Here is a 25,441-nt window from a genome sequence, read left to right on the forward strand (position 1 = left end):
GAAGGATGGGTGGATGATTGATGGATTACCGATCGGGGCGTGGACGGAAAAAGGGGAGGGGGCCGCTAGAGAAAAAGAGACAGGGAAGGGCAGGAAAGAACGATCTACGCGGGGAGGGGGCTAGAGAGCCGTTTACGACCGTCGCCCCCGCCCCATTATTCTTCAACCATGGAGAAGTACCAGGTCGGGCTACTATTAAAGTTTGGGTCGGGAAGGTGGGTGGTGGTGGTGGGGGGTTAGGACATTGGACACCCACCCACCCGTTTCCCCAGGAAAAAGACACGTTTTTTGAAAAAAGTGAGTGGGTGGGTGGGTGGGTGGTCTGGACTGGACCCAAACTACAATTTAAAAATTTCACCTGAATTAAAATGGATAGGTTTAAATTTTTGATGTAGTGGGGAAGGTACCAGGTTAAAAACGAGGAGAGGGTGAGCTATACTCTATCTATCCATCTATCTATCTATCTATCTACCTACCTACCTACCTATCACCTATCTATCATCTATCTATCTATCTATCTCATCCATCTATCTATCTACCTACCTACCTACTTACCTGTAGATATATAGATGTCTATTTATTTGATATTTTATGTTGTCCTTCTCATTACTGAGGGCGGCAGCTTACAACATGTTAGCAATAGCATTTTTTAACAGAGCCAGCATATATATTGCCCCCACAATCCGGGTCCTCATTTTACCCACCTCGGAAGAATGGAAGGCTGAGTCAACCTTGAGCAGGTGGTGAGATTTGAACCACAGACTTAGCAGTCAGCTTTAGTGGCTTGCAGTACTACTGCACTCTACCCACTGCGCCACCTCGGCTCATACTTTAGCTTGTGTTTCCTGCTCATCCAATCAACCACAGTTAAAGAAACCATGGTTCATGGTTTCAACCATGGTAATGTGTAAAATAAATCAGAGAATGTGTGTGCCCGCATGTAATTAGATACGTGTTTATATACACACATACAGCTAGAGAGAGGAAATAGCTATATTGATAGATAGTTCATATGAGATAGATAGATAGATAGATAGATAGATAGATAGATAGATAGATAGATAGATAGATAGATAGGGTGGGTGGGTAGATAGATAGATAGATAGATAGATAGATAGATAGATAGATAGATAGATAGATAGATAGATAGATAGATAGATAGATGATAGATAGATTTATTTATTTGTCCAATACACAATACATATGGAAGAGAATAGACATGAAGTAATATATATAAAGATAATATGTAAAAATAGAGGAGAAAATATATGAAAGGAAGAAAATATATATGATATATGAGATAAAGGAAAGACAATTGGACAGGGGACGAAAGGCACTTATGATAGATAGATAGATAGATAGATAGATAGATAGATAGATAGATAGATAGATAGATAGAGATAAAGGATAGACAGACAGACAGATAGATATAGATAGAGAAAGGATAGATAGATAGGCAGACAGACAGAGACAGATGACATAGCTAAGAGACACAGAGATTAGATAGATGGATAAATTAGTCAAGATAGACAGATATAGATGGATGGATAGGTAGACAGACAGATGCTGGCCATTATAGAGGTATAATATTATTACAATATTGTCTGTTTTAAAGGGAAAGAGGATTCTGATTATTACAAAATACGGAACAAATTTTATAATTGGTTAAAAGAATGAAATGGCAAATTATATATGGAAACAGTTTAGTAGTTTAATAATAAAAGTAGTAACTTAATTCACAGTAAACATAAAGAATGTGCGATCATAACGTTATGTAATGTTAAATGTATATGCAGCCAATGATGGCTTCTGAGAGAAACAGGGTTACAAATAACCCAAATGTTTGTTGTATGTTTGACTGTGTTATGTGTGTATCTATTCAAAAAATAATACTTTAAAATAAAATAAAATATTATCTGTTTGCTGGCAATGCAGATTGTGAAGGAGCTGCCCCCAGGGGCTCTGGGAACGATGCTAGTTGTAGACTCCATAGCAAAAGGAAAAGATACCACAACAAAGAAATACATGTTGAAAAAGGTGAGAGAGGAGAGCAAGGAAAGGCACGTCACTATGGCAACAGGATCCGATTCCCAAATCCATCCCTGTGAATTAACTCAAGAGGCCAATCCGCAGGTTCGAAAAAGCGGCAGAATAAAATCCAGCTTTGGGCTTTGTCAAAAATAGAATAAAATTAAGTTTATTAGTCTGGCCATAACCAGGGTTTCTTTGATGGCTCCAGCCTTGCCATCTCTTTCCAAAGATTTAGCGTTGATGTTCAGCCTTTTATATCCTGTTTAATATTCACCAAATCTTTCTGCTTCTTTAAGCATAAAACCAGAATAAAAATCAGCCGCTGGCAGGAATGGATTTTGTCAATGTTTAGAAACATAGAAGACTGACGGCAGAAAAAGACCTCCTGGTCCATCTGGTCTGCCCTTATACTATTTTCTGTATTTTATCTTAGAATGGATCTGTGTTTATCCCAGGCATGTTTAAATTCAGCGACTGTGGATTGACCAACCACGTCTGCTGGAAGTTGGTTCCAAGCATCTACTACTCTTTCTGTCTAATAATAGTTTCTCACGTTGCTTCTGATCTTTCCCCCAACTAACTTGTTCTTGTGTCCACTTTCCTATTAAAAACACTTCCCTCCTAAACCTCATTTAACCCTTTCACATATTTAAATGTTTCAATCATGTCCCCCCTTTCCCTTCAGTCCTCCAGACTATACAGATGGAGTTCATGAAGTCTTTCCTGATATTTTTTATGCTTAAGACCTTCCAAATATATTCAAGGCTTAAATAAGGTTCAGGAGGGAAGTTCTTTTTAACAGGAAAGTGAACACAAGAACATGGGGGCACAATCTGAGGTCAGTTGGGGCAAAGATCAGAAGCAACGTGAGAAAATATTATTTGACTGAAAGAGTAGCAGATGCTTGGAACAAACTTCCAGCAGACATGGTTAGTAAATCCACAGCAACTGAATTTAAACATGCCTAGATAAACATAGATCCACCCTAAGATAAAATACAGGAAATACTGTAGTATAAGGGCAGACTAGATGGACCAGGAGGTCTTTTTCTGCCATCAATCTTCTCTGTTTCTCTGTTTGGCTTGTTTCTTAGTTGGTATTTGGGTTTTGTGTTATCATGATTTATTTAAACTTTAACAAAAAAAAAAGATTATTATCTATGTTTTGACTCTTTGGGGGCAGGTTGAATGCATTGACGAAAACCAGGCGAACAACGCTCTCCAAGAGGTAACACTGCCTTCATTCTCCTTTATTTTTTAAAACTATACATCCCACGAAATAATATAAGACTGTTTGCTTATGTTTACAGGTGATGGAGCTGTTGAAAATAAAGCATAAGAACATTTGTGCCTACAAAGAGTTTTTTATCATTTGGGACAATAAGGTGAGAAACGGGATCGCTGATGTTGCAAGCATTCGGAAGGTTTTTTTAAAAAAATATTATAAATATTTTTTAAAATATTATTTTAAAATTTAATGGGATTTGGGAACAGCTGTGGGGGGTGTGGAGAAGAGGAAAAAACTGCAGGAAGTAAAGTGATAGAATAATAAAATGAAAAAAATAACCCAAGGAACTCAATGAGAATAATACATTCGTGTCATAACCAAATATTACAACCAAAATGACTTGCTTCGGTTTGCAACTTACCCCAGACAGAAGAACAATATTTGAAGGCTCCTAAAAAGGGGACTTTTGGCCAAGATTTTATTATGATTTTAATTCAGATTATGGTCTTTCTGATCAATCATTGCAAAATTATAGGCTATGACCTATAAAGCCCTTCATGGCACCAGACCAGAATATCTCAGGGACCGCCTTCTGCTGCACGAATCCCACCGACCAGTTAGGTCCCACAGAGTGGGTCTTCTCCAGGTCCCGTCAACTAAACAATGTCGCTTGGCGGGACCCAGGGGAAGAGCCTTCTCTGTGGCGGCCCCGGCCCTCTGGAACCAACTCCCCCCAGAGATTAGAATTGCCCCCACCCTCCTTGCCTTTCGTAAGCTGCTTAAAACCCACTTCTGCCGCCAGGCATGGGGGAAGAGATACTCTTTGCCTTAGGCCTCTACAATTTTATGCATGGTATATCTGTATGTATGTTTGGTTTTTATAATAATGGGTTTTTAACTGTTTTTAGTATTGGATTATTATTATATGCTGTTTTGTTACTGTTGTTAGCTGCCCCGAGTCTGCGGAGAGGGGCGGCATATAAATCCAATAAATAAATAAATAAATAAAATTGAGCTCGTTGTTGGTGGATTGGGAGAAACAAGATTTTTTGTGTGTGTGATTGTGTGTGTATGTGTAAGGAATCTTTGTGTTACATGCCCTGACACAAGGGTAAAGCTATTTGAGCTGTTATTCTCTCTTTTTTTCCAGATTTCTTCTCTCTTCCTTTGTCTGGTGATGCACCAATACCACCACAAGGATCTCTTCTCGCGCATCGAAGCCAAGAGGCTAAGATATGAGGAATTTCCAAACAAGGTCAAACCAAAGCTACACGAATTGTCATGATCTTTGCAAATCGTGCACAAATTCGTCAACTTGCAGAAACTATATTGTTGTGAGCTGCCCCGAGTCTTCGGAGAGGGGCGGCATACAAATCTAATAAATTATTATTATTATTATTATTATTATTATTATTATTATTATTATTATTAAATTTCCCCCCACCCTCAGAATTATGATTCAAGAACTCTCGGTTCTTCCTAAACCGTCTATATAATTTCTCTCCGCAGGTCATTCAGATGTTCGCAGGACAAATGGTGGATATATTAGTTTACATCCATCGGCTAAAAATTTTCCATCGGTGAGGAAGATTTGATTATTTAGGAGGGACACAATCCTCATCAATTTGAGAGTAGTTGGTCTAGGGGTGGCTCAGTGGTTAGAGCGCAGCCCTGCAGGCTACTTCAGCTAACTGCTAGCTGTAGTTCAGCAGTTCAAATCTCACCACCATCTCAAGGTTGATTCAGACTTCCATCCATCCGAGGTGGGTCAAATGAGGATTGTTGTGGGCGATATGCTGATTCGGTAAATTGCTTAGAGAGAGCTGTAAAAGCACTATGAAGCGGTATATAAGTCTAAATGCTATTGCTATAGAGAAGGACCAGGGGAGACAGGATAGCAGTCTTCCAAAATTTGAGGGGCTGCCACAGAAAGGAGGGGATCAAGCTATTTTCCAAAGGACCCAAAGGCCAGACAAGGAATAATGGGTGGAAATTGACCAAGGAGACATTCAACCTGGAAATAAGGAATGAGAAGGGGGGTTGGACTAAATCAGGGGTGGGCAAAGTTGGCTCTTCTATGACTTGAGGACTTCAACTCCCAGAATTCCTGAGCCAATCATGCTAGCTCAGGAATTCTGGGAGTTGAAGCCCACATGTTATAGAAGAGCCAACTTTGCCTACACCTGGACTAGATGACCTGCAAGGTCCCTTCCAACTCTGTTAATCGGATCTAATCTTTCAGAAGTTGGGGGGTAGTTGGATTAGACATCCCAATGGTCAAGGTCAGCCGTGGTCACCCAATTAAACTTCAGTGGCTCAGCAAAACTGCACCTGCCATTTTATGACAGTTTTAAGAGGTGGGGTTTTTTATTTTAGCAAAACGGCGTCTGTAGCTAACCATTTATTTGTTTAACCACCGTTCTGATGAAAAGAAATTCTATGTGTCTTTCATGGGGGTTGGGGGAAGTTTGGCGCGAGCCTGCTTGATGGTGGCCCCCTTCTGTTCTATTCCAGGAATCTGAAGCCATCTAACATCCTTTCCACTGACGAAGCCTCTTTCATGGTTTGTGATTTCGGTTCGGAAACGCTGATGACGGATGAGGTGAAATGGAAAATAAGGGTCGAAGAAGGTAAGTTGCTTAGTGGCCTCAAGGACTCTCTAAAAAGGATGCAGATTGTTAGTACAATGTACACAACTGATTGGGTTTGGCAATATATAACACAAATCAACAATGTGTTCCATGGCTGCCATTTGCAGGACGTTTGGAGTACTGTGTTCAGTTCTGGAGACCTCACCTACAAAAAGATATTGACAAAATTGAACGGGTCCAAAGACGGGCCACAAGAATGGTGGAAGGTCTTAAGCATGAAACATATCAGGAAAGACTTCATTAACTCAATCTGTATTGTCTGGAGGACAGAAGGAAAAGGGGGGACATGATCGAAACATTTAAATATGTTAAAGGGTTAAATCAGGTTCAGGAGGGAAGTGTTTTTAATAGGAAAGTGAACACAAGAACAAGGGGACACAATCTGAAATTAGTTGGGGGAAAGATCAAAACAACGTGAGAAAATATTATTTCACTGAAAGAGTGGTAGATCCTTGGAACAAACTTCCGGCAGACGTGGTTGGTAAATCCACAGTAACTGAATTTAAACATGCCTGGGATAAACATAGATCCATCCTAAGATAAAATACAGAAAATAGTATAAGGGCAGACGAGATGGACCATGAGGTCTTTTTCTGCTGTCAGTCTTCTATGTTAAAAATTGTTCCTGGGTGAATTTTCTTTCCTTGCAGAGCCTGACTCTAAATGCTGGATGGCTCCGGAGGCACTTGAGTTTTCTTTTAGCGACAAATCCGACATTTGGTCGCTGGGCTCCATTTTGCTGGATATGATAGCCTGCTCAAAGGTGCGTTGTATATACAGTGAAGGGCTGCAAAATCATTTACTACAAGGTGGGTGTGGCTTATTTTGTGGGTGTGGCTTGCCAGCCATGATGTGACCAGATGGGAGTGGTTTGACGATCATGTGACTGGCGGTGGCTCCTATTGAGAATCTCTCTGGCGTTGTGCATCTTTCGCAGGTGTCAGAGTCTACGTTGTTGCTGCACAACATTAAAAAGGAGGCCAGAGCTGTGGAGCAGGCAGTGAGCGACGTGAACCAACAGCAGCCCTTGCTGTCTCCTATCCTCCTCCGCATGTTGAAAATCGATCCTTTTGCGAGGCCAACGGCAGAGTGAGTCCAGGCTGAGATTGCCCTGTTGTAGAATAACACATCTTTCGGCTGTGGCGAGGGGGGCGTTTGCCCAGGTTCGCCTGGTGCACCAGTTGCGACCCTATCTGGACCGGGAGTCACTGCTCACAGTCACTCATGCCCTCATCACCTCGAGGCTCGACTACTGTAACGCTCTCTACATGGGGCTACCTTTGAAGAGTGTTTGGAAACTTCAGATCATGCAGAATGCAGTTGCGAGAGCAATCATGGGCTTCCCAAGGTATGCCCATGTCACACCAACACTCCGCAGTCTGCATTGGTTGCTGATCAGTTTCCGGTCACAATTCAAAGTGTTGGTTATGACCTATAAAGCCCTTCATGGCATCGGACCAGAATATCTCCGATACTGCCTTCTGCCGCACGAATCCCAGCGACCGATTAGGTCCCACAGAATGGACCTTCTCCGGGTCCCGTCAACTAAACAATGTCGTTTGGTGGGCCCCAGGGGAAGAGCCTTCTCTGTGACGGCCCCGACTCTCTGGAACCAGCTCCCCCCAGAGATTAGAACTGCCCCTACCCTCCTTGGCTTTCGTAAGCTCCTTAAAACCCACCTTTGTCGTCAGGCATGGGGGAACTGAGACATCTCCCCCGGGCATATACAATTTATGTATGGTATGTTTGTGCGTATGTCTGCTTAATAATGGGGTTTTTAAAATATTTTACATTGTAAATTATTAGATTTGTCATGAACTGTTTTATTGTGTTGTGAGCCGCCCCAAGTCTACGGAGAGGGGCGGCATACAAATCTAATAAATGAATGAATGAATGAATGTCATTAAAATAATGTTCATCCATCGTGTTCGAAGAGGACCTTGACATCTCACAGGTTGTGGGCTGTCCGCGATGTGCCCACAGGCGGCTGGCGAAGCCTCTACGGGCACAAAATGTTCTGCCACATGTCGGGCAGAAATGGGTGGGCACCGTTGTCAAAGCATTTGCAGCTCTGGTTTTGTGGAGATTTCGCTTCTCTTCTGCTCTAAATGTTCTTCTGGCCTCAGGTGTCGGGCAGCCTTGGTGGATCAGTGCACCATGTCGGTCGATCTTGTGCCGGGGTTTCCCAGGAGGTAGTGCCGATATCGAGGGACTGGAAGGAAGCTTTCAACGTGTCTTCATATCACCTCCACTGTCCCTCGTGCGATCGCTTTCCTTGAGACAGCTCACCACTACATACATATATGTTGTGGTGGGCTCTGGGCCAGCTCCTGCCCCAAAGGACTGTGGGGGTGGATGTGGGTGAATCCTCCTAGTGTCAGAGGCCAGTTTCACTGCCGATGGCTTCCGACAGCGAAGCATCGGTAGTTGATAGTGAAAGTGAAATGGGATCCCCATTAGATAGTCGCCCCATCATCGTTATCATCATTGGATTCAGAGGGAGAGACATTCATTGATGTGCACAGACGCAGGGAAATGTCTAGGAAAGGGCAACTGCGTAAATACTACAGGAAATAAGAGCACCTGTGGCTGGGTGTAATTAGACTAATTGGGGGCTGATGTTAAATTGTCAGCGTTCTGGCCTCTGGGTGTGGAAGTTTATCCGTTTGGCGAGGAAGAGACGTGTATTTTTGTATCAGGATTCTACAAGACCCTCTTTGAACTGTTTCCAGGACTTTTGAACTAAATCATAGTCAAGTTTGTGAGTTGAGAACTCTTGAAGGAGAGCGGCTGTGACGTCTTCACAGCTGCTTGTTATCTGCTTTGGGTTTTTTTATTGTTCTTCACAGCATTCAAGGCGGTGAGCCCTTTGACTGACTACAAGGGTGTTTGGCTCCTGTTTTACTTTCGATAAAAACAGTGTTGTTGACTTTACAACTGTTTGTGTCTGAATTCCTACCTTTGAACTTAATTGAGGGCTCGTGCTGAGAAGCCCGGCAGAACACATATGTACAATAAAATAAAATAACAGAATATCAGAGTTAGGCAGGAAACCCTACACCACTTCAGAGAGTAATCCAACAACTTCCTAAAAGCTTCCAATGTTGGAGCATTCACAACTTCTGGAGGCAACTTCTGTTCCACGGATTAATTGTTCAGTCAGGAATTTTCTCCTTAGTTCTAAGTTGCTTCTCTCGCCTCTTTCCTACAATTATAGGGAGTTGGTCGAAGATCCATATATCCGAAGATGCCTCATTGAAGCTAAATCGCCTCTAATAAAAGTGACAAAGAAACTTCCTCCAGGTTTCCTGGACATAATTCAGACCGATAAGGTCCAGACAATTCTAGGTAATATGATGTACATCACTTAATGATTGTCATAGGGGTCAAATAAGCAATGAGGAAACAATCAATATTAATAAAAATCTTAAGGATACAAGCAACATGTTAGAGTCACGCATTCATAAGTGGGAGGAAATGGGTGATAGGAATGATGGGGGAAAAACTATAAAATTATAAAACTATTTTAAAAAACTATAAAAGACTATTTAAAAACTATAAAAATTAAAATTAAAAAATCAATACAATAGAAAATCTGAGAAAACCAATATAAAACTTAGAAACAATATAAACGTAATCTAAAATCCCACATAATTAAAAAATGTCATCTGGCGGGACCCAGGGGAAGAGCCTTTTCTGTGGTGGCCACGGCCCTCTGGAATCAACTCGCCCGGGAGATTAGAACTGCCCTCACCCTCCTTGCCTTTCACAAACTCCTTAAAACCCACCTCTGCCATCAGGCATGGGGGAATTGATTCCCCTGGGCCGTTTCCGCTTTACGTATAGTTTGTATGAGATGTATGATTGTTTTTTATATTAAGGGTTTTAAATTGTTTTAACCATTGGATTTGTACTGTTTTGTTGTTGTGAGCCGCTCCGAGTCTCCGGAGAGGGGCGGCATACAAATCTAATAAATCACAATAATAACAATGATTCTTGACAAATGTATCTTTTTCTTTTATGTACACTGAGAGCATCTGCACCAAAGACAAGTTCCTTGTGTGTCTAATCCCACTTGGCCAATAATTGATTGATTGATTGATTTTATTAAGAGTCCGCAACAGAAGGGTGGCTTAGAAATCCAATAAAATAAGTAAATAAAATCTTTCTTTGCACGTCTGTGCAAAACGTACCAGAAGAATTTGAAAACGGGAGCGTTTTTGGTTTTGATTGTAGGATGGATAGCATAGAAAGTGGTTTTTTCTTTTAATTTTTAATCCCCTGCAGAATTCATGATGTCTTACCCGGAAGTTGAAGAAGGGCAAGAAAAGGCCATCGAACGTCTCAACAGCCTGCTGAACGAGGGGAGAAGTATGGAGAAGCTTCTTTAGCTCTGATTGGATGATGGTGGGGAATGGAAGGATTTATAGTCCCTGCAGAAAACTAGTCATTTGCATCCTTTTAGAGAGTCGTTGAGGCTACTTGGAGGTTTGTCTGCATCCTCAGTGGTGCAAATAGGCATGGAGCCTTCTTGGAGCTGCTGAGTTAAGGACTCCCAAGTACAGTGGTACCTCTACTTACGAACTTAATTCGTTCCGTGGCCAGGTTCTTAAGTAGAAAAGTTTGTAAGAAGAAGCAATTTTTCCCATAGGAATCAATGTAAAAGCAAATTATCCGTGTGATTGGGGAAACCACAGGGAGGGTGGAGGCCCTGTTTCCTTCCAGGAGATGCCTAGAGAGGCCCCTTGGAGGCTTCTCCCCACCTTTTTCAGCCGTTTCCTCCCAGGAGATTCCTAGAGAGGCCCCACGGAGCCTTCCCCCCATCTTTTCTGGCCCTGTTTCCTCCCAGGAGATTCCTAGAGAGGCCCCACAGAGGCTTTGTAAATGGAAAATGGTTCTTGAGAAGAGGCAAAAAAATTATTGAACCTCCAGTTCTTGTCTAGAAAAGTTCTTTAAGTAGAGGCGTTCTTAGGTAGAGGTGCCACTGTATTTCCAACCTGTTCCAAATCAGTAATAATTGATGCTAAATTGCAGGGAGATTATCAATTAGGCAAGGAATACGAAAGTGGACAGCTGCGGTTTCTTCCCTCCACAGTTGGGGTCAAGGTGTTTCTTCACCTGGTCGACCCGGTGATCAATGCCATGAATAAACACAGCGATTCTATTGAGACGCTGCTGGCTGGATTTTCGTTGCTGCTCGGGATCGCCGGGCGAGGTAAGAGAACCGGCAAACATTAGATCCTCTCTGATAACCAAAATAATTATTTATTTATTATTTATTTATTGGATTTGTATGCCGTCCCTCTCCATAGACTCGGGGCGGCTGACAACAGTAATAAAAAACATCATGTAAATCCAATACTAAAAACAACTAAAAAACCCTTATTATAACACTAAACATCCTTACAAACATACCATGCATAAATTGTAAAGGGCTAGGGGGAAAGAGTATCTCAATTCCCCCATGCCTGATGGCAGAGGTGGGTTTTAAGGAGCTTACGAAAGGCGAGGAGGGTGGGGGCAATTCTAATCTCTGGGGGGAGTTGGTTCCAGAGGGTCGGGGCCACCACAGAGAAGGCTTTTCCCCTGGGCCCCGCCAAGCGACATTGTTTTGTTGACGGGACCCGGAGAAGGCCCATTCTGTGGGACCTAACCGGTCGCTGGGATTCGTGCAGCAGAAGGCGGTCTCGTAGATACCCTGGTCCGGCGCCATGAAGGGCTTTATAGGTGATGACCAACACTTTATTGCTCCTTAATTGTATGCCAATGACGACATACAAATCTAATAAATAATAATAATAATAATAAATACATTTAAAAAAAATCTTTCCTCTACTTCACGGAAATTCGTTTTTCACGGGTGATCTTGGAACGCATCCCCCGCAAAAAACGAGGGATTACTGTAGTGGCAAAGTAGCTTAGATGTTTCCGTGTGGACTTTTTGCTACTGACAGCTGTTGCTCAGGACTTGAACGTTGAGATCCTGGCAGAGGAGAACCACCTCAGCTGCCTGCTGAATTCGATGAGGACCCATTCGGACCACGAAGAGCTGCTCTGTATGATCTGCACCTTGTTGATGATGATGTCCTCCAACGGTAAGGCGCGCTTCGCTCGGCCCGGTGGCTTTGCCGGGCTGGGAATTCTAGCACGGCTCAGGTGGGCCTACAACTCCACGATCCATTGTTCCGTCCCCTCCCTCTTCTCTTTTTTTTAGAAGCAGCTGCCGAAGCCCTCCGGGGAGCCAACATCTTCACCGACATCTTGACCATCTTGTGTAGTTTTGCTCACAACAAAGAGATCTGCTTCGCTTGTTGCGGCCTCATTTGGACCCTGGCTGTAAACGGTGGGTCGAAAACAAGTCCATTGGGGCCCCTCTGATTGCGCAGCTGGAAAATAGGGCCTCTGCTGGAGACACTCATCCCCAGCTCTTCCAGATGTTTTGGGCCACTTTGGATGGGGAGTAACCTATTGTAGCTACTTAGGAAGTTCAGGAGGAAGACAGGCAATGGATGAGTTGATGAAAGAGGCAAGGTTAATCTATCCTAGCAGAAGGAAGGAGTGAAAGGTTTCATACGGGAAGTCTTCGACTTACAAATGACTCATTTGATGACCTAGAACTAAGAAGAAAGTTCCTAAAAGTTAGAACAATTAATCAGTGGAGCCACTTGCTTTCAGAAGTTAATTTATAGATGCATAGATAGATATATCTATATCTATCTTTCTATCCATCTATCCATCTATCCATCTATCCATCTATCTATCTATCTATCTGCCGCCCTTCTCCAAATAGACTCAAGGCGACATAGAGCAATAAAAAATACAATGATTAAAATACAGTCTAAAACCCCAATACTAGCATTCATACATCGGTCATTCATAGCTAGTTTGCAGGTAGAGTATAACACTCAAGAGCCCCAGGCCTGCCGGGAAGCTGTGTTTTCAAAGCCTTTCAAAAGGCCACAAGGGTGGGGGCCATGCAAACCTCCAGGGGGAGTGGTTTCCAGAGGACTGGAGCCACCACAGAGAAGGCCCTTCCCTACGGCCCCGCCAGGTGACATTGTTTGGCTGATGGGACCTGGAGACTGTGGGATGTGTGAGGCAGGAGACGGTCCAACAAGTAGCCACGTAGGTACTCCAAAACTGGAGGTTTTTAAGCAGAGATTGGATGGCCATTTGTCTGGAATGGGATAGGGTTTTCTGCCCCAGTTTGGGGGGGGGGTTGGACTAGAAGACCTCCAAGGTCCCTTCTGACTGTGTTACTTGAAGTTACAGCGGTACCTTTACTTACGAACTTAATTCGTCCCATGACCAGGTTCTTAAGTAGAAAAGTTTGTAAGAAGAGGTACCACTGTATTTCGGGCTCACCTGTGGTCGTAAGCACGCACTCCGGGCCTAACGTTGTTGCCTTCTTTCTTTCGTCAATTCAGTGGCCGACGTGACCCAGAGCCCCCTGAAATACGCCACGGAGCTGGTCTCCGTCATCCTTCACATGCATCTCGCCCACGTGGAAGTTGCAGAGACGGCCTGCAGTGCCTTTTGGGCCCTGTCTCTTCACGGTGAGTCTCCCAAGCGAGAAGGAAGATTGACGCCTGTTGGGCACCAACAATATAATCGGGAACGGAATTTCTGCTGTAAGTTGCTGCGGGCCGTTAAGTCAAGATTGACTCAATTTAGGTGCTAGCGAGTGAAGCCATCGTACTTTGCCTACTTTTCTGTTTTCTCTCTCCGACGATCAGCTGTGTTTTAGAAGCAATTTTTCAGCCCTAACGAGGTGCTACCAGAGAAGCAATCTTCTGTTTTGCCTGCTTTTTTCATTGCTCTCCAATGATCAGCTGTTTTTCAACTGTGCTTTAGAAGCGGGTTTTCAGCCCTAACAATCTTCCGCGCTTCGCCTGCTTTTCTCATTGCTTCTTTCTCCAACGATCAGCTGTGCTTTAGAAGCTGCTTTGTATGTCCAACCAGGGGATAAAACACATGCGCATATGCTCAAAACCAGAGAATTAATGCTCAATCTGACTAAGGAGGCTAGCCAGATTATTATTATTATTTATTATTATTTATTAGATTTGTATGCCGCCCCTCTCCGAAGACTCGGGGCGGCTCGCAACATAACAGTGATAAAATGCATTACAAATCCAATAGTAGAAAAATAAAATCAATTTAAAAAACATTAATAACATAGTAAAATCCCTAACTATACAATCATACACATTCAACCTAATCCGTCATACAGTAAGGCCGAGCAAAAAAAGGGGGGAGAGAGTGGTAATTATCCCCACGCCTGGCGACAAAGGTGGGTCTTCAACATTTTATGGAAGGCGAGGAGGGTGGGGGCTGTTCGAATCTCTGGAGGGAGTTGATTCCAGAGGGTCGGGGCCGCCACAGAGAAGGCTCTTCCCCTGGGTCCCACCAGCCGACATTGTTTAGTTGACAGGACCTGGAGGCCAACTCTGTGGGACCTAATCGGCCACTGGGATTCGTGCGGCAGAAGGCAGTCCTGGAGATATTCTGGTCCGATGCCATGTAGGGCTTTATAGGTCATAACCAACACTTTGAATTGTGACCGGAAACTGATTGGCAGCCAATGCACGCCGCAGTGTTGATGAGACATGGGCATACCTAGGGAAGCCCATGATTGAATACCTGGTAGGCAGAATTTCTCTCCCTTCCCCCTCCAATTCCCTAAAAACTAAGGTGCATCTTATACTCCGAAACATACGGTAATAATTTCATCAGAGGTATTATCTCTGGCTTCCCTTGCAGGATGCATAGACGAAGTCAGATATGAGCCTTATGCTCTGCTTTTGCTTGAAGCTATGAGGCAACATCCCGACAGCCCCGTGGTGGTGAAGAACGCTTGCCTCACCCTGGCCAGCCTCCTGAGGACGTCCGGTAAGAGTTTTGAAGCAACGCCTCAAACCTCCATCGCTCTGAACCTCCATTGCGAAGGGATTTTAATAAAATCCCTCCCTTTTCAGAGTTATCCGGTTTCCGGTTCATAGTTACGGATGAGAAGGGTAACGGGATAGTCCTGCTGAAAGATTGCTACCAGATCCACAGGGAGGATCCCGAAGTGGTGGAAAACATTTGCATCCTGATCGACGAGATGTTTAAATATGGTAAACGTTTTGTGTGGAAGATCCTGTCTGCCCAGACCTGTGGGTTGCTTGCCGGTTCAGACGGCTTTGCCCGTACTAGTGGGGGAATTTATTTATTTATTTATTTATTTATTTTTACTTACTTACTTACTTACTTACTTATTGGATTTGTATGCCGCCCCTCTCCGGAGACTCAGGGCGGCTAACAGCAATAATAAAACAGCATATAATAATAATCCAATACTAAAAAGTTAAAAGCCCATTATTATAAAAACCAAACATACATACAGACATACCATGCATAAAATTGTAAAGGCCTAGGGGGAAAGAGTATCTCAATTCCCCCTTGCCTGGTGGCAGAGGTGGGTTTTAAGCAGCTTACGAAAGGCAAGGAGGGTGGGGGCAGTTCTAATCTCTGGGGAGAGTTAGTTCCAGAGGGCCGGGGCCACCACAGAGAAGGCTCTTCCCCTGGGTCCCGCCAAGCGACATTGTTTAGTTGACGGGACCCGGAGAAGACCCACTCTGTGGGACCTAACCGGTCGCTGTGATTCGTGCAGCAGAAGGCGGTCCCTGACATAATCTGGTCCGCTGCCATGAAGGGCTTTATAGGTCATAACCAACACTTTGAATTGTGACCGGAAAGTGATCGGCAACCAATGCAGACTGTGGAGTGTTGGTGTAACATGGGCATATTTAGGGAAAGCCCATGATTGCTCTCGCAGCTGCATTCTGCACGATCTGAAGTTTCCGAACACTTTTCAAAGGTAGCCCCATGTAGAGAGCGTAACAGTAGTCGAGCCTCGAGGTGATGAGGGCATGAGTGACTGTGAGCAGTGACTCCCGGTCCAAATAGGGCCGCAACTGGTGAACTGGCAGCGATGGCTGGCTGTCCAGGCCCCCGAACCAGTTCTCTGTTCGCCGTGGCTTGCAAAAAAAACCCCCTTTGCACATGCACAAAGGCTTCTCATTTGTGTGACATGAGGGGCGTACGAACGAGTGAAGCTAGCCAGTAGGGAAGGTAAATAGAACCCACCCCTTCCCGCGAGCCACGGCAAAATGATCCCAGCCTTTTAACCTATCTCTTAAATCGCAGATGAAATTATCGCAGAGATGGTCTCCCACGGCATCACGGAGCTGCTAAGAGAAATGAAGGACAGATTTACTTCTAGCTTGGTAAGTGGGGAGGGAGGACTATTAAGGGGACGCTTTTCGCGGCAGCAAGATTTATTTCAACCCAGTTATCAAGGTCTGAGAAGGGACCCAAGGAACCCAGGGTAAGCAAGGAGAAGATGAAATTGGAAGGGGGTATTGTGGTCCGCCAGTGACCTGCGGAGCTGGCAGCAGAGTCGGAGAGCGAGGAGGCTGGGAAGGAATCTAGGCCAGGCCTGGAGAAGGCTCTATGTACGAGGCAGAGAGGGAGCCTGGGCCATCTGGGAGTTTTGTGCTGACTGCAGAGCCTCCAGAGGATGACATGAGCAAGGCAAAGGAACAGGGGAAACCTGTTCCCGATGCATGTTATGCGCAGAGCTGCCAGAAGGCAAGTTACGGAAGAAAAGGACTCCTCGGGATGAAGGATTGGAGATGATTGGCTGAAAGCATTCCGCCCTCCCCCGATGGGTCGCCCTCTAGGGAGGCACAGCATGCCATGATTGCCACATCAGAATGAAATGACAGAGAAAGTTTTCTCAATGGGGCGACCTTGAATGCAACAAGACCTCTCCTGACATGTGGTACAGAAAACCAATTCGCGAACGCCACATACGTTAAGCCATCCTCCAACTACTATTCATTCCTATACCATATAAGGCTTCCCTTTGGGTAATAAACAGAAGCTACATTCCTTGCCTTTTCCCTAGATTTCGTGTTAGCAAAGGAATGTCAGTAATGCATCCTTATATGGAAGTTAGCTATAGGTTTTAATTGCTTTATGGTCATGGATTCTGCAGAATGCTTGCTCAGCCTGGGCTGCCTTTCCATAGAGGAAGAATTAAAGTTTTATTCAGCACATGATTTAGGCTTAAAACATCACTCTCCAGCAATATTTTATTCCCAAATTTCAGTGCTTAAAAATCTATGATTACAACAATTGGCTCCTCCCATAGGACATAATAGCAGAGCAAACATATGTGCTTGTTGCAAGAAGCAACTTGCTTCAATTCTGGTCGGTGTAACTCAGGAGTTCCATTTGTGTTTGGCCTTGCAAACACAAGCCTTTGCTAGCGTTTCAAGAGTGGTAAAGGTTGGTACTTATCAGCCTTCTTCTGAAAGACTGTGGAAGACTTGTTGGACTAATTAACATCACTTGGGACTTTTTATGGCTGGGAATGAACAGAATTCACAGCCGTTGAAATAAAAAAGTTTGTTTGGGATTATATTTGTGTTTTACGATTTATCCGGAAGCCAAAGTCAGAACATTGGAGTGGATCATGGGACTTATTACGGCTGGGAATGAACAGAATTCACAGCCATTGAAATAAAGAGGGGGTTTTTTTTGGGGGGGGACTACATTTGTGTTTTATGATTTATCAGGAAGCCTGGGTCAGAACAGGTGTTTCTTTATTTACTTAACAGTTGTTAAGCGAATTTACAAGTGTGTTTCTGACGCCACAAATGTTGTACGCATTTACCCTCAGGAAATTATTGCCCTGACAGAGAAGGCACTCTCAAAACTGCAGAAGAAAGGTGAACACTTTAAGTTTATTGATCTTAAATGAAATATATTATTGTCTAAAAGAAAGTCCTCACCTTTTAAAAACGTTGCCTTTTTAAAAAAAATTAAAACATTAACCTCTTCTCAATTTTTACACTCCACAGGACTTCTCGTACAGCACGACCCCTGATAGAAGATACATTTTTCTTTTTTACGGAACTTTGGAATTTATTTGTAAAATGTGAACAGACTGATGTTCTGCTGAAAACAATGAAAGGTTCTATAATAAATAGGAAAACGAGTTGCAACAATGAAGTTTTTTCCCCCCAACAGGTGGTTGATTGCCAGGATCAAATCCTATCCATGGAATATGGCAAAAAGGTGGGGAGACAAAAGAATGAATTTGTTTTAAAGCTTTTTGACAGATTTAGACAGAAAACAGCAGAGGGAAGGGGGAGAGAGGGAGGGAAAGGGAGAAAGAAAGAAAGAAAGAAAGAGAGAGGGAGAGAGAATGCTTTCTTCTGCTATATTCCTGCAAATTTTGGAACCTCAACACAATTTCAAAATTCAATTTCTGCATAAGGCAGGAACAGGTACGGAGAAAAAGATGGTAGCTATTTCACTTAAATACTATCCAATGCATAGTCTGGGCAGTTAAAAAACTCAACTGATTTAAAAGGAATCCTTACTGGTGCCTACAGATGAAACAATCTAATAAAAGATGAACTGTTATTGCCCATACTCTAGCTGTGGAGGTAGGTCCCCGACTTACGACAAAAAATTACAATGGATTTATAGCCATCGAGGACTGCTGTTTATGATGCTTTTGCCAAAATCCCAGCTTTTGGCAAAACCAGGTCCCCCCAGCGATTTACTAGCTCGTGTAGAGTGCCAAAAAAAAAGGTCGTAAACAGATCGCTCGCATAATCAGTCTGCTTTTACCACTATCGCAATTTTACGGCTATGGCGGGTAGGGTCCATTACGGTTGTAAAGTTGAGGAATACCTGTATCAATTCCCGCAGGAGGACAATTCCATAGACTGCAGGAGCAGCTTTCACATTCAAAGGTCACATTTTCACTTCTCATTCTCTAGCCATCTAATTGGCCAAATGCCGCAGCGCCTCACCGTCTCTGTAAAAGCCCACGCGTAACTGGTCGGTTGTTTTAAACGCTCATTTCGAAAAGTAAAATAGAATTCAAGAGGCGGATGAGAAATCCAACAGGCACAGCGACGTGGGCCAAAGGAGGAATCTGAATTGTTCATTTTGCAAACGTTTTTGAACTGGATTTAGGGATCGAAGCTTCTGGCCCAGCAACACGCAAAGGTTTTTTTTTGGGGGGGGGGGTGATCCTCAATATCTGATCCCTGACTAGAGACTTACGACAAGAGGATCAATAGAGCATTATAGCATTTAGACTTATAAACCGCTTCACAGTGCTTTTATAGCCCTCTCCAAGCGGTTTACACAGTCAGCCTCTTGCCCCCAAAAATCTGGGTCCTCATTTGACCCACCTCGGAAGGATGGAAGGCTGAGTCAACTTTGAGCCTACTGAGATTCGATCTGCCAAACGGCTGGCAGCCGGTGATCAGCAGAAGTAGCTTGCAGGACTGCACTCTGACCACTGCGCCACCAAGGAAGGAAGGAGGGAGGGAGAGGAAGGAAGGATGGAAGAAAGGAAGGGAGGGAGGGATTGAGGGAAGGAAGGAAGGCTGAGTCAACCTTGAGCCTACTGAGATTCGATCTGCCAAACGGCTAGCAGCCGGTGATCAGCACAATTAGCTTGCAGTACTGTACTCTGACCACTGCACCACCGAGGCAGTATCCCAAATCTACGACTGCACGGGAAATAAACCCTCTCCCCCAATTAATTTATCTCCGATACCCAATTTTAGGGCCAAAAGGAACAGCGGCAGAATTGATCAAGCAAAAACCCCAGCCAGCCAAATCAAACGGCAATAACTGGATGCGAAAGAATAGTCTGGATTTAATTTTTCTTGGCCTTGTGGATGTCTTTCAGAGATGCTTCCCACTGTTTTTTCACCAACGTGTAAAGTCGCATCGCTGCTTGAGCGTCTTGGACCTGCGGAGGTGGGAGGAGGGAAAGAAAGAAGCAGGGAGTGAAATGTGGCTAAAAAAATTTTTAGCAATGGATTCTCTGCCCAGTTGCTGGGTGAGTGAGCATGGCTGTGGTGGCCGTGGCCTAGCTGGCCTCCTGCACCGCAGTGTGGAGGCTGTTTTTGCCTTCCCGGACTTCGGAGATTTTCCTCAAGTCTCCAGAAAGACAAAAACGGGCTCACTTGGGCTGTAGAGTCCCCCCAGAAGGCTGAAAAGGGGCCCATTTTTCCGAACCTCCAGGGGGATGAAAATGGACTCCGTGGGCTGCAGAGGCCCTCTGGAAGGCTGAAAATGGGCCCAATTTTCCGAGCCTCCAGGAGGATGAAAACGAACTCCGTGGGCTGCAGAGGCCCTCTGGAAGGCTGGAAAGGGAGCCCATTTCCTCAAGCCTCCGGAGGAACAAAAACAGACTCCCTTGGGCTGCAGAGGCCCTCTGGGAGGCCGGAAATGGCTCCTTTTCCTCAAGCCTCCGGGAGGATGAAAACGGACTCCTTGGGCTGCAGAGGCCCTTTGGAAGGCTGGAAATGGAGCCTATTTCCTCAAACTTCCGGGGGAACGAAAACAGATCACTTGGGCTGTAGAGGCCCTCCGGGAGGCCGGAAATGGCCCCTTTTCCTCAAGCCTCCGGGAGGATGAAAACAGACTCTCTCGGGCTGCAGAGGCTCTTCAGAAGGGTGGAAATAAGCCCATTTCCTCAAGCCTCCGGGAGGACGAAAACGGGCTCTCTCGGGTTGCGGAGGCCCTCCGGAAGGCCAGAAACAGGCCCATTTCTGGCTTCCAAGGGCCTTTGCAGCCCAAGGGAGTCCGTTTTCATCCTCCTGGAGACTTGAGGAAATGGGGCCATTTCCGGCCTTCCGGAGCCTTCGAGAGGCCCATTTTTCACCCTCCATGTGGACCCTGACCTTACCTGGCATCCAAAATGGGCTGCGTGGAGATTCCTCGGAGGGGCAGGGTGGGCAGGTTTGGGATTTGGGAGGGGGTTCGATGAAACATGCAGAATCTTCACTAGTGGATCACCCTAGCCCGGAGCAGCCCACCCACTGGGCAGGAGGCTTTCCCCCCTGCCATTCTGTTAGCTTTCTCGGGTCGATCGACCGGGACCCGGGTTCTAATCGCTTACCGAACTGTGTTCCGATGTTTGCACCTTTACATTGAGAAGTTTCTGGCACAGCAATTTGAGGGAAGGTCTCGAGCTCTGCGGAAACAGGGAAGCGTTGATCAGCGAGAAGAACTTGAACGCTTGAATTTCCCCAGCTGGCAGCCCCCGGCTTACGGCCACAGTTGTTCAACGAGACATTTGCTAAGTGCATCTTGCCCCATTCTGCAACGGCCTTGCTTGCCACGGCCATTAAGCGAATCACTGCAGTTATTAAATTTGTTGAATAAATAAGTAAGTGAATGAAAAACGGCTTATAAGCGGCAGTTGCTGTCACGCTGAATATTGACAGCCCCAGAGACATCCTAAGTCATTTAGTTATGCAGTAATTAAATAGTTAAGAGTGTATGTGTTGTATTAGCTCCACCCATTATGATGTAAAATCCTGCCACATCATACATGCATCATTTCCTTCTTGTTGAGATCCTCCATATTGTCTTTACTATATTCTCTGTTAGTTTCAATGATGTAGCACGCATCTCAGATGCCTTCTAAGGCAGAGGTCCCCAACCTTTTTTGCACCAGGGACCGGCTTTAAGCTAGACCAGTTTTACATGGCCCGGTGGGGGGGGGGGGAGCTAGCTGTCAGCGGCGCCGTAAAAGGGGCGATCAAGAGAGGAATGGGTGAATGAATGGACGGAGGGTGGGAAGGAAGGAAGGAAAGAGGGAAGGGACAGGAACAGAAGAAGGGTGCAAAGGAAGCAAGGAAAGGTGTGAAAGGGGAGAGTAAGAGAGGAAGGAGTGAAAGAAGGGAATGAGGGAGGAAAGAAGGGAGGAAGGAAAAGGAAAGCAAGAAATGGAGGGAGGAAAGGAAGGAAGGAAAGGAAGGAAGAAGGGGGGAAGGGACAGGAACAGAGGAAGGAAGCAAGGAAACTTATGAAAGGGGAGAGTAAGGGAAGAAGGTAGGAAGGAGAAAGAAAAGAAGAAATAGAGGAAGGGAAGGTAAAAGAGAGAAAGAAAAAGAGCAAGAAAGAAAGCAAGAAAGAGAAAGAAAGAAAGAAAGAAAGAAAGAAAGGCAACTTCAAAGAAAGGCTCACTGAGCATCTCTCACTCTCTCTCTCTTTCTATCCCTCTTTCTTTCTTTCTCTTCCTTTATCTCCTCTCTCCCTCTCTCTTTCTCTCCCCTTTCCCTCTCTTTCTCTCTCTCCCTCTCTTGCTATCTCTCCCCCCTCTCCCTCTCTCTCCCTCTCCCTCTCTTTCTCTCTCTCTCCCTCTTTCTCTCTCTTCTTCTCACTTTCTCTCTTGTTTTCTTTCTGTCTCTTTTGCTTTCTCTCTCTCTCACTCTTTCTTGTTTTCTTTCTCACGCTCTTTCTCTCTCTTGTTCTCTCTCTTGCTATCTCTTTCTCCCCCCCTTTCTCACTCTCTCTTTCTCACTTTCTCTCTATCTTGCTGTCTGTTGCTCTCACTCACTCTCGTTCTCCGTTCTTCTCAGCGGTGACGCGCGCACGCCCTGCCCGCCTCACCTTTGCGAGAGCACTTTCGCCCCGGGCTCTCAGCAAGGGGGTTTGCAGGAGAGGTGGGGCCGGCGAAGGTGATATTCAATGTCGGGGGCGCACAGGCGGTTGCACGCGCTCCCTATCTCCCTGCTAGCCCACTCGGAATATTCAAAATAAGAAAAGCCTTCGCCGGCAACGGTTTTTCTTATTTTGAATACTCCGAGTGGGCTAGCAGGGAGATAGGGAGCGCGTGCAACCGCCCGTGCGCCCCCGACATTGAAGACCTCCGCTGAGAAAAGCCTTTGCCGGCATTTCCTCTCGGCGTCAAGGAGGCGCAGCGGCGGGCGGAGGGAAGGGGGGGGCAGCGGCGTCCCTCCTGGCCTTGGCGGGCCGCCCGACCCTCCCCACCTCCTGCAAACGCGGCGGGCGGCGGGCGGCGGGGGGAGAGCGAGGAGCCGGTTCCGGCGGGCGCGGGGCTTGGCTGGCTGGCGGGGGGAGCGCCGCTGGTGGTGCGGAAAGGCCGAGGGGGCCCTGGCGCCGCGGACCGGCTGAAAACCCCCAACGGCCCGGTGCCGGTCCGCGGACCGGCGGTTGGGGACCTCTGTTCTAAGGCATTCAATTATATTTTTTATTTTCGTAATAAAAGTAACTTTGTTTGAAAGCTGATTCTCTATTTTAATCCATCGACTCTCGGAAATTATTATGGTCCACGCGGGCTGTAATTTATCTCTATTTCTGTCATGGTAGCAGAGGATGGTTTCGATCCATCGACCTCTCGGAAATGATTTATTATGGTCCACGCGGGCTGTAATTTATCTCTATTTCTGTCAGTTGCCTCTGTATAGAACAGGGGTCCTCAAACTTTTTAAATGGGGCCAATTCACAGTCCCTGACAGTTCCACCCCGCAGGGCTAGCGAAGATGAGTCCTGTGCTCCACTGAAGGGTGGGCGGGGCGATATGGGACGGATTAATGGCTTCAGCGGCCCGCATGAGCCGTAGTTTGAGGACCCACGGTATAGAATCTGTTCCTTTGAAATCAAAAAAAGGATATTTTCTTACCTGGACCTGCTTTTTGAAAGGTTTGTATTTTTGTGTGTCTCGGATTTTTTTTTTGGGGTGGTCAAGAAGTAGAATCTGGAAAATAAATTTTAAAAAGACCCATTGGAATGATTACTCGGAGCCTCTTTCTCTCTCTCATCTATCCATCATCTATAATCTCATTTATCTCTCTATCTCATTTATAATCTCTAACATTGTTCAGAGGTCAAACATTAGTGGAACAAGGTGGGGAAGTGGATAAAAGAAATAACAAAGGAAGAAGTGGGGGAAAAAACCAGAATTATATTTACTGGGTATTCTCAAAAAGAATTTTTTTTTAAAAAGTACAGTAATACCACGTCTTACGAACCTAATTGGTTCCGGAAGGAGGTTCGTAAGGCGAAAAGTTCGTAACACGAAACAATGTTTCCCATTGGAAACAATGTAAAAGCGTGCAAGGGGGGGGGAAATCCCAAAATAGTGCTCCGCTGGGCGCCGCCGCCTGGCTGTCACCTTTTAAAACAGCTGGTGGGCTTCTCGGCATTCTCCCGAACCTGAACCTGGAAGTTCAGGTTCAGGAGGCCGCCGAGAAGCGCACGGCTGTTTCAGAAGGTTATAGCCCGGCGGCGCCACTCGGCGGAGTGCCGTTTTCGGCCGATCTGGAGGCTGGAAAGGAGGTGGGGAATCCCAATAGGGAATTCCATGGGCGGAGCTTTGACGTCACGAAGACGTCCTTCCTGGTCGGCCGAAACGTGGATGTAACTTGATGACTAATGGCATGTGACTGCATGATAATTACAATTTACACATGGTATGTTTGTATGTATGTTTGGTTTTATAATAAGGGTTTTTAGTTGTTTTAGTATTGGATTGTTACATGCTGTTTTTATCATTGTTGTTAGCCGCCCCAAGTCTACGGAGAGGGGCGGCATACAAATCCAATAAATAAATAAATAAATAAATAAATAAATAATAATAATAATAATAATAATAATAATAATAATAATAATAGAAGGGGGTGCCAGGCTTTGTCAAAAATAAGTGCCTTCCCACAACAGGCTGCCTCCTGTCTCTTGATGGATCTCAATAACCACAGCCCATCGTTACCTTTAAGTCGTTGTGAAGTGCATGTCCAACTAAGGTCCTACCCCTGAGGATGTCCGCTACTTCTTTCTGGACAGTTTTGAAATCCTCCCCTAAAATTCAAAGAAGAAAAATAAAAATAAAAAAGCACAACATTGCAGAGAATTTAGAAACATAGAAGACTGACGGCAGAAAAAGACCTCATGGTCCATCTAGTCTGCCCTTATACTACTTCCTGTATTTTATCTTAGGATGGATATATGTTTATCCCAGGCATGTTTCAATTCAGTGACTGTGGATTTACCAACCACGTCTGCTGGAAGTTTGTTCCAAGGATCTACTACTCTTTCAGTCAAATAATATTTTCTCACGTTGCTTTTGATCTTTCCCCCAACCAACTTCTGATTGTGTCCCCTTGTTCTTGTGTTCACTTTCCTATTAAAAACACTTCCCTCCTGAACCTTATTTAACCCTTTGACATATTTAAATGTTTTGATCATGTCCCCTCTTTCCCTTCTGTCCTCCAGACTATACAGATTGAGTTCATTAAGTCTTTCCTGATACGTTTTATGCTTAAGACCTTCCACCATTCTGGTAGACCGTCTTTGGACCCGTTCAATTTTGTCAATATCTTTTTGTAGGTGAGGTCTCCAGAACTGGACACAGTATTATTCCAAATGTGGTCTCACCAGCGCCCTATACAGCGGGATCACTATCTCCCTCTTCCTGCTTGTTATACCTCTAGCTATGCATTCAAGCATCCTACTTGCTTTTCCTACTGCCCGACCACACTGCTCACCCATTTGGAGACTGTCAGAAATCACGACCCCTAAATTCTTCTCTTCTGAAGTTTTTGCTAACACAGATCTGCCAATACAATTTTATTTCATTTAGTGAATTTATACTGTTAAAGGGTTGTGCACAAGTCTTTTGCAATGAGGCTACCAGTTTT

At 44.9% G+C, this 25,441-nt stretch overlaps 2 protein-coding genes across 4 annotated transcripts in view; one reads left to right on the forward strand and one right to left on the reverse strand.

Moving 5' to 3' along the window:
• On the forward strand, positions 1-17,965 carry STKLD1 (serine/threonine kinase like domain containing 1). 3 transcript variants are annotated; one of them, XM_070758505.1, is made up of 20 exons: positions 98-183; positions 1,936-2,037; positions 3,214-3,258; positions 3,341-3,415; positions 4,409-4,513; positions 4,768-4,838; positions 5,773-5,888; positions 6,560-6,672; positions 6,847-6,998; positions 9,127-9,257; positions 10,197-10,280; positions 11,005-11,124; positions 11,864-12,004; positions 12,124-12,252; positions 13,337-13,465; positions 14,673-14,801; positions 14,888-15,028; positions 16,101-16,180; positions 17,641-17,689; positions 17,822-17,965. In XM_070758505.1, the coding sequence occupies exons 1-20, from the start codon at positions 169-171 to the stop codon at positions 17,845-17,847; spliced, it is 1,953 nt and encodes a 650-aa protein (XP_070614606.1). In that variant the 5' UTR covers positions 98-168; the 3' UTR covers positions 17,848-17,965. The 3 variants fall into 3 exon arrangements, with proteins under 3 accessions (XP_070614608.1, XP_070614606.1, XP_070614607.1); XM_070758507.1 differs by lacking the exon at positions 1,936-2,037 and having other exon boundaries at positions 1-183; XM_070758506.1 differs by lacking the exons at positions 98-183; positions 1,936-2,037 and adding an exon at positions 2,060-2,133.
• The window catches only part of REXO4 (REX4 homolog, 3'-5' exonuclease), a 13,734-nt gene continuing 5,978 nt past the window's right edge, over positions 17,686-25,441 (reverse strand). The window contains 4 exon segments of the mRNA XM_070758508.1: positions 17,686-19,740; positions 20,896-20,970; positions 23,428-23,502; positions 24,514-24,602. Coding sequence (XP_070614609.1) covers positions 19,645-19,740; positions 20,896-20,970; positions 23,428-23,502; positions 24,514-24,602 — 335 coding nt within the window. The 3' untranslated portion in view covers positions 17,686-19,644.

The sequence above is a fragment of the Erythrolamprus reginae genome, chromosome 8, assembly GCF_031021105.1.
Source record: "Erythrolamprus reginae isolate rEryReg1 chromosome 8, rEryReg1.hap1, whole genome shotgun sequence".
Classification (NCBI taxonomy): domain Eukaryota; kingdom Metazoa; phylum Chordata; class Lepidosauria; order Squamata; family Dipsadidae; genus Erythrolamprus; species Erythrolamprus reginae.